At 43.7% G+C, this 9,390-nt stretch overlaps 1 protein-coding gene across 1 annotated transcript in view; it reads right to left on the reverse strand.

Moving 5' to 3' along the window:
- Positions 1-9,390, reverse strand: part of LOC122539512 (otogelin-like protein) — a 248,549-nt gene that overhangs the window by 201,941 nt on the left and 37,218 nt on the right. The window contains exon 4 of the mRNA XM_043674458.1: positions 2,119-2,260. Within this exon, the coding sequence (XP_043530393.1) occupies positions 2,119-2,260 (142 nt within the window). The remainder of the gene's footprint in view (positions 1-2,118; positions 2,261-9,390) is intronic.

Raw genomic sequence — 9,390 nt, forward strand, 5'->3', positions numbered from 1 at the left:
GGGAGTGGTCTTTACGGAATGCTGTTAGGGGAGGGGAGGGAAATATATCCTTGGTGGTGGGGTCCGTTTGGAGGTGGCGGAAATGACGGCAGATGATGCGCTGTACATGGAGATTGGTGGGGTGGTAGGTGAGGACCAGTGGGGTTCTGTCCTGGTGGCGGTTGGAGTGGGCGGGGCTCAAGGGCAGAGGAGCGGGAAGTGGAAGAGATGCGGTAGAGGGCATCGTCGACCACGTGAAATTGCGGTCCTTGAAGAAGGAGGCCATCTGGGTTGTACGTTTTTGGAACTGGTCCTCCTGGGAGCAGATCTAGTCTATACCAACCCTCCAAGGAGCATCCCATCCAGACCCAACCCTATCTCGGTAACCCTGCATTCCCATGGCCAATCCACCTAGCCAGCAAATCCTTGGACACCAATGATAATTTAGCATGGCCAATCCACCTAACCTGCACATCTTTGGTAAGTGGGAGGAAACTGGAGCACCTGGAGTAAACTCATGTTGATAGGAAGAATGTGCAAACTCCACACACAATCGCCTGAGGCTGGAATCAAACTCAGGTGGTGTTGTGAAGAAGCAAAACACTCAGCCACTAAGCCACATTTTGCCCCATTCATTTGTCTAATACCACTTCTCCAGTGATGGTGATGATAGTTAATTCCTCTTCTATACTCTAGTGTTAATGGAATGTTCAAAATATCTTGCAATACAAATACTGATTAAACATATCTGTTTAACTCCTCTGCCATTTCCCTTGTTCCTGTAACTATCTTGCCAGAATTATTTTCTAAGGGGCTTATGTTCTCTTTCTTTTTATACATTTAAAGAAACTCTTACTGTCAGTTCGCTTTTCCTCACTAGTTTGCACTCATAGTTTTATTTTCTCTGTATTTATTATCTTTTTAGTCCTTTTTTGCTACATTCTTAATTTAACCTGCATGCTTGCTTTCAGTGACTGGTATACAAGGACATTCAAGTCCTTTTGCACATCAACATTTCCTAATCTATCAACATTTAAATAGTGTTCTGCCCTTTCTATTTTTCCTACTTAAGAACTCAAGGTTTTCAACCATAAATTATCTCAAGAAGGTGACTTAAAAGAAGTTCTGGGATTTACATATTAATGAACTGAAACCTGCAACCCATTCTAAAAGATGAAAGACTTAACTATCCAGGTTTGTTCAATATATCACTGTATGACACTGTAATATTTTGCTATAAATTCTGTGTTGTATGATCTTATACTCCACAATCACCTGATGAAGGAAGGCACTCTGAAAGCTAGTGCTTCCAAATAAACCTGTTGGATTATAACCTGGTGTTGTGGGATTTTTAACTTTGTCCACCCCAGTCCAACCCCGGCTCTGCCACATCATACCTTTTAAATGTTGTAAAATTGTACAACCTCCTCTGGCAGCTCATTCCAAACACGTACCACCTTTTGCATGAAAACTTTGCCCCTTAGATCCCTTTTAAATCTTTCCCCTCTCACCCTAAATCTATGTCCTCAACTTCTGGACTCCCCCTACCTCAGGGAAAAGACCTTGTCTATTTAACCTATCCATTACTCTCATGATTTTATAAACCTCCATAAGGTCCCAATGTACTAACCAATAAAGACAAGGGTATCAAATGCCTTCTTCACTATTCTGTCTACCTCACTCCACTTTCAAGAAACTATGAATCTGCACTCCAAGGTCTCTTTGTTTGGCAATACTCCCTAGGACCTAATCATTAAGTGCATAAGTCCTGCCATGATTTGCCCTACCAAAATGCAGCACCTCGCATTTATTTAAATTGAACTCCATCTGCCACTTCTCAGCCCACTGACCAACCTGATCAATATCCTGTTGTAATCTGAGTTTATCTTTTTTGCTGTCCAATAGACTACCAATTTTGGTGTCATCTGTAAACTTACTAACTAAACCCCCTCTATTCACATCCAAATACTTTATATAAATAATAAAACTGAGTAAATCTCTTCTACCCTCTTTCTTGAGAATTGACATCTTTAATTTCTGTTTATGGTAATGTTTTGCTCATCATAAAAAGCTTTCTGGAAAAATTAAAATTTAAACTAATGATTACCCATTCATTTATCTCAAATTATGACTACATACCCTGGCTTGCATATGCAGCCTTCTTCACATACTTCCGTGCAGGGCATCTGTTTGTAGATCTGGTTCTCACAGCTTGGCTCACATATCTTTCCAGTGTTATTATTTGTGCAGTAAGTGTACTCTTCTTCTTGAATGCACAGCTCTAAAAAGTATTAAAGAATACAAAAACCATGATATGCATTGTCTAAAATCAAGTTTTATTACACCTCTCTCTCCTCTGTCAAAATCACCCTTAATACCGAAAAACAAATACACCACCTGGTTTCTCCTTTTTCCCTCTTAGGATATGAATGTCACTGGCAAGGCCAATATTTAATGGCCAATCCAATTGCTCTTGCATAGGTGTTAAAAAGAGATATAAAGTCATAAATTTTCATCTTGCACAAATCAGGACTGAAACCCAAGCAAATCAAAATTCAAAAGAAATGACAATTTATGCAGTGTGAAAATATGGAATCCCTTGGTTTGAATTCCAACCACAGTCCCACCAATCAGCACTCATTACAAATAGCAATTCCTCAGTTTTTGCCTATTTACTTATGGGATATGGGCTTCTCTGACTAGACCAGCATTTATTGCCCATCCCTAATTGCCCAGAGGGCAGTTAAGAGTTACACAGGGAGAAGATACAGAAGCCTGAATACACGCACCAGCAGGTTCAGGAACAGATTCTTCCCAGTTATTATTAGACTGATGAATGGACACTTTTGCCTCAAATAATGCCAATCTGGCTAATGTTGATGTCACCTAGTGCATGTCCTGTGCAATATAAACTGTATGCCTCTGTCTAAGTCTTTTTGATGTGTACATCCTTGCTTACTATGATCTGGGTGCGTTGCTCATAAACAGAATTTTTCACTGTACTTCGGTATACGTGACAATAAATAAATCAACCAATCAACACATTGCTGTGGGTTTGGAGTCACATGTAGGCCAGACCAGGTAAGGACATAGATTCCTTTCCTCAAAGTACATTAGTAAACCAGATGGGCTTTTCCAACAATCAACAATGGTCATCATTAGACCCTTAATTCCAGATTCTTTATTGAATTCAAATTTAAATTCTGTAATGGCAAGATTTAAACCTGCATCCCTAGAATATTAGCTGAATTCCTGGATTCATAGTCTAGCAGTAATACCGGTTAGTTCTGGACTTCCAAGTACAGTAAACTATTTGGTATCCAGCACGCATGGAGAATGGTGGATGCCAGTTACATGAACCTGCTCATTGTAGCCAAGACCACTCGTAAGTACTCGAGAGAGAGATGCAGAGAGGTAACCAAAAGATCAATTCCTAAAGTGAGAAGACCTATTCCTGCAGACTGCCGATTGCATGAGAATTGCAGATAACTGGGTATCAGATAATGGGGACTTTACTGTAATTACTAGAATTTTGAGGATTTCTGAAGAATAATCAAACTGGACTCAAGGTATTAATTCTATTCTTCTCCACAGAAGCTGTCAAATCTGCTGGGTTTCTCCAGCATTCTCTATGTTTGTATTAGTTCTCATAAAAAAATCAGTAATGTGCTAATGAGACTTTATAAAGCTGTAGTAGGCACCATTTAGAATACTGTATACAATTTTGGGCCCCACACCTCAGGAAGCACACACTGGCACTGGAGCATGTCCAACAGAGATTCACATGGATGGTCCCCGGAATGGTAGGCCTAACATATAATGATCGGCTGAGGATCCTGGGATTGTATTCTTTAGAGTTTAGAAGGTTGAGGGGAGATCTAATAGAAACTTACAAGATGATGTATGGCTTAGAAAGGGTGGATGCTGGGAAGTTGTTTCCGTTAGGCGGGAAGACTAGCACCTGTGGGCACAGCCTTAGAATTAGACGGGGTAAATTTAGAACAAAAATGAGGAGACATTTCTTCAGCCAGAGAATAGTGGGCCTGTGGAATTCATTGCCACAGAGCGCAGTGGAGGCCGAGAAATTAAATGTCTTCAAGGCAGAGATTGATAAATTCTTGATCTCGCAAGGAATTAAGGGATACGGGGAGAGTGCGGGTAAGTGTAGTTGAAATGCCCATTGGCCATGATTAAATGGCAGAGTGGACTCGATGGGCCAAATGGCCTAACTTCCACTCCCATGTCTTATTGTTTTATACTTAGTATGGTGCAAGTGAGCTGCATTGTTCAGTAAACTTGCTGCAGCTCATCTGATTCAATGTACTGCAGTGGTTTTGGTATAACCAAGTGGCTTTTGAAGCCACTTCAAAGTCGACCACCTTGAGTTTCTGAATTCTTCCAGCCCCTGAAGGATACTGGCAATGGTGAGTTAGTTGGGAAAATATGGTAAGATTGGATAAACTAAATTCTCAGCAGAAAAGAAACTTATATTTTCCATCATGGAAACAGTTAGATGAGTTTTGCTTGGCATGAGGCCAATTTGCTGCATTTATATCTCTAACTTTAACTCATTAATCTGCCTTTTGCTATTCTCTCTCATGATGGAGAGCAACTAAATAAAGACAATTCCAGACATGAAAATCAGAGTGAATTCCTGGAGGCTCCAAGTCACCACTTGCTCCTCCTGTCCACCATTTTGGCCAGCAGTCCCTAATATCTCAAATAAGCTCTATGAGCAGCATCCACCTGCACCTCTGATCCACATAAATATAACCTCATCACGTCATCATGGCACATTTTGGACTAATGTGCAATACAGTTCACCACTTCAATGCTGCACTTTGGAGTGAAATAGCACTTTACTTTTTCTCACTTTTGGGACATGGATGTCATTCATTTGCTTGCATTTCTTGTCCTTCCCTAGTTGCCTTTGGTGATGGTAAGCTGCACTTCCTGAACCGCTGCAGTTCACATGCCATAGGTTAACACACAGTGCCCTTAGGGAGGAAACTGCAATTGTAATGCAGCTGATAGGCTGCTTTGCACACATGGACAGACACATCTCATGCATCGGAACAGGATACATCTTAGGACTCTTAACTTAGTCTTTTAGAGCTCACTCTGCACGTTCTTGGATGCTCACATCATTGCTGCCTTGCTTGGCTTACCTTTTTGCACACTGCCGTATCATTTAGTACTTTCAACGTAATGTAACTTATAGTCTTGTATCCTACAACAGACACAAAATCAGGCAGCTTGTCATGTTGGCAGCAGTGATCAGTGAAGGAGGTGGACATGCTATGCCAATAAGGTGTTATGCCAATTGTGCTATGCCAGTGTCATACCTGCAACATGTGTTACATGCCAACATACTGCATCAATCAAACGGCCATGTCTCAAAATCTAAGTCGTGCAGTCCTCAGTCAAGTCAAAGGAACAGTCATCCTTCAGGGTGTACTGGCTCACTAATCAAGGTCATTGACCAATATTAGTCCAGGGGTTTGGGATAGGATTGATCACATGGTAATGGTGGTCAAAGTTAGACATTTTGTACAATTACAGTTCAGGTAGTGGCCATGATTAGTTCTACAGGTCCAATACAACTGGACGGGGGATTTATAAGTAAGTCAGCTGGGAGGTGCACAGAGATTAATCAGGAATATATAGTCACTTGCAGTCGTGGCTGTCCTTCTAAGTTGGTCGGGGGGTTGGGCTACAGTTATTCCTGAACAATAACAAGATATTAGGCTATCCTGATAGTTAGGGAAATAGTACACTTTCCTTACACAGAATTCAACCATGACATGGTCCTAAGGACAGGTAACCTGTGTAGCTTGATTTTTGTAGTTGTAGTTATAGTGTCAGTTGATCAGACAGGCGATGATGTAAAGTGGCAATACATTTATGAATGTGTGATTCTATTTCTAATGAAGTGTCATTCATTCCACCTATGTGCACTCAGAAGATTAGATTAGATTAGATTACTTACAGTGTGGAAACAGGCCCTTCGGCCCAACAAGTCCACACCGACCCGCCGAAGCGCAACCCACCCATACCCCTACATTTACCCCTTTTAACCTAACACTACAGGCAATTTAGCATGGCCAATTCACCTGACCCGCACATTTTTGGATTGTGGGAGGAAACCGGAGCACCCGGAGGAAACCCACGCAGACACGGGGAGAATGTGCAAACTCCACACAGTCAGTCGCCTGAGTCGGGAATTGAACCCAGGTCTCTGGCGCTGTGAGGCAGCAGTGCTAACCACTGTGCCACCGTGCCGCCCACTTAAACATATTTTTTTTTTCAAAAGGTTTTCTTCCTTGTTTCCCTCATACTACATTTGCTGACAAGGATTTCTTGTGGCCAGTTACTAAAGACCTGATGCACAGGTCTATAAAGATGGTGTTAAAGCCAGTGCCAAACATCCCAGATGGTTCTGACAGTGGCTAGTGTTTTTACTGCTGGTGAGTGCTCAACAGCCACAGATATATGCTGCAGTCATAATTCGGTAAGCAGTATAAATTATGTGAGTACTATGGTAGAGCACGTTGAGGGAAATCCTCCATGAAACTCCACAAAACTAATATCTAGACGATTTATGGTACAATTCAGCTGAGAGTCAAATGAAGACTAGTCCAGGTAAGGACAGTAGACTACTTTTGCTAAAGGATATCAGTGAATAAAAAGCAAAGAATAATATAGCAAAGGAACAAGCCCCTCCGCCAACCAAGACTGCACCTATTCCTAATCCTTATTTAGAACCACCACCCATTGCCCATAAATGGTTTAAATCTCCCTGTTAATCTCTCATTCATGTTTATGACTGCCTTAAATACCTGCTTCCACAACCTTCACTGGCAGTGCGTTCCAGGCACCCACTACCCTCTTGTATGAAACAATTTCCCTCATTTCTCCCCTAACCTCTCCCCCCTTATCTTGAACATTTGCCTCCGTATAGTTGACCTTTCAACCCTGAGTAAAAGTCTCTGACTATCTACCCGATATATGATTAGATTACCTACAGTATGGAAACAGGCCCTTCGGCCCAACAAGTCCACACCAACCCTCCAAAGAGCAATTCCCCTACATTTACCCCTGACACATGGGCAATTTAGCATGGCCAATTCACCTGACCTGCACATCTTTGGACTGCGGGAGGAAACCACAGCACCCGGAGAAAACCCACGCAGACACGGGGAGAATATGCAAACTCCACAAAGACAGTTGCCCGAGACTGGAATCGAACCCGGGTCCCTGGTGCTGTGAGGCAGCAATGCTAACCACTGAGCCACCATGATATCCTTTAGCCAAAGAAGTCTCTATAATTTTGTAGACCACTATCAGTTCACACCCCCCAGCCTCCCTCTTTTCATGAAAACAATTCATGTTCATCCAATCTCTCCTCATACCTAAAACCCTCCAGACCAATATTTAATTAGTTAGTCAATTAGTTGATATAAAGCTAAGACTTACAATGGCAGGAGACCTCAGACCCGTGGCATGTGCCTCTTGCCTGATGTGGGAGCTCAGGGAAGTGGCTGACGTTCCTGGATCTTACACTTGCATGAAGTGTGTCCAGCTGCAGCTCTTGCTTGACTGCAAGACGGCTCTGGAACTGCGGATGGACTTACTGAGGAGCATCCACGATGCTGAGGAGGTCATGGATAGCGCGTTTAGTGAATTGGTCACACCGCAGATTAGAATTGCTGAGGGAGACAGGGAATGGGTGACCAAAAGGCAGAGAAAGAGTAGGAAGGCAGTGTATACCATTTTGGATAATGTTGGGGAAATGGCTCACCAGGGGAGGGCAGCGGTTGCCATGATCATGGCACCGTGGAGGGCACTGCTGTTCAGAGGGGCAGGAAAAAGACTCGTGGGGCCATAGTCATAGGGGATTCAATTGTAAGGGAAGTCGATAGGCAAAAATAAGACTCCCGGATGGTATGTTGCCTCTCATGTGCTCAGGTCAGGGACATCACCGAACGGCTGCAGAGCATTCTAAAAGGGGAGGGTGAACAGCCAGCTGTCATGGTGCACATTGACACCAGTGATATAAGTAAAAAAACGAGATGAGGTCCTGAAAGCATAATTCAGGGAGCTAGGAGAGAAGTTAAAGAGGATGACCTCAAAGGTAATGATCTCGGGATTGCTACCAGTGCCACATGCTAGCCAGTGTAGAAATGAAAGAATAGGCAGGATGAACACGTGGTTTGAGGGATGGTGTAGGAGGGAGGGGTTCAGATTTGTGGGACATTGGGACCGGTTCTGGGGAAGGTGGGACTATCAGGGAAAGGAAATCTCAGGTAAAGGATAGATCAAATACACGTACAAACACCAGCGCACATGTAGACGTGCGCGGAAAACAACCTAACGAAGCTGTACATAGTCTTAAGTCTGTTCCAGATCCTGACCTTGATGACTGCCCTCCAAGACCTACAGCCCTCCTACGAGATCCGCTGGCGAAGGTTCCAAGTCAGTGGCGCCGCCTCAGAGTCTGCTGGATAACCAATAGCAAATTGCAACCAACTGAAGCAAGAAGCCCAAAATGACAATGGCCACTCCAAGACGGAAAGGCATCCAGGGCCTGCTTGCGATCTCCCCACAACGGATGATGAGGGAAGGAGTATGGTGTGGCCCCAATGGTCTACCACAATCATTATTTCCATTCTATGCCAAACTGACACACGGTAAGGACCATGTGTTAAAAGGGAGGATGTATGACAGTATTTCAGCACACTGGTACACTAAGGGATTTACTCATTACTCCCAGAAGTATTGTGAACGATGTGTTATCTGCACCTCCACAGACATCATTTACTGCATCTGCTGCACCTATATTGGGGAGACAGGCCGCCTACTTGCGGAACATTTCAGAGAACACCTCTGGGACACCCGGACCAACCAACCCAAACACCCCATGGCTCAACACTTCAACTCCCCCTCCCACTCCACCAAGACATGCAGGTCCTTGGACTCCTCCATCGTCAGACCATAGCAACACGACGGCTGGAGGAAGAGCGCCTCATCTTCCGCCTAGGAACCCTCCAACCACAAAGGATGAACTCAGACTTCTCCAGTTTCCTCATTTCCCCTCCCCCCTTGTTGAAACTTTATTGCTGGAACAGCACAGCAGGTCAGGCAGCATCCAGGAAACAGGAGATTCGACGTTTCGGGCACAGGCCCTACTTCAGGAATGAGCAGAGAGCGTTCAGCAGGAGAAGATAAAAGGTAGGGAGGAGGGACTTGGAGGAGGGGCGTGGGAAATGTGATAGGTGGAAAGAGGTCAAGGTGAGGGTGATAGGTCGGAATAGGGTGGAGGCGGAGAGGTCAAGAAGAAGACTGCAGATCTTTGAGGGGCCCTATTCTCTCCCTAGTTACCCTTTTATCCTTAATATATTTGTAAAATCC

Source organism: Chiloscyllium plagiosum, chromosome 2 (assembly GCF_004010195.1).
Source record: "Chiloscyllium plagiosum isolate BGI_BamShark_2017 chromosome 2, ASM401019v2, whole genome shotgun sequence".
Taxonomy (NCBI): domain Eukaryota; kingdom Metazoa; phylum Chordata; class Chondrichthyes; order Orectolobiformes; family Hemiscylliidae; genus Chiloscyllium; species Chiloscyllium plagiosum.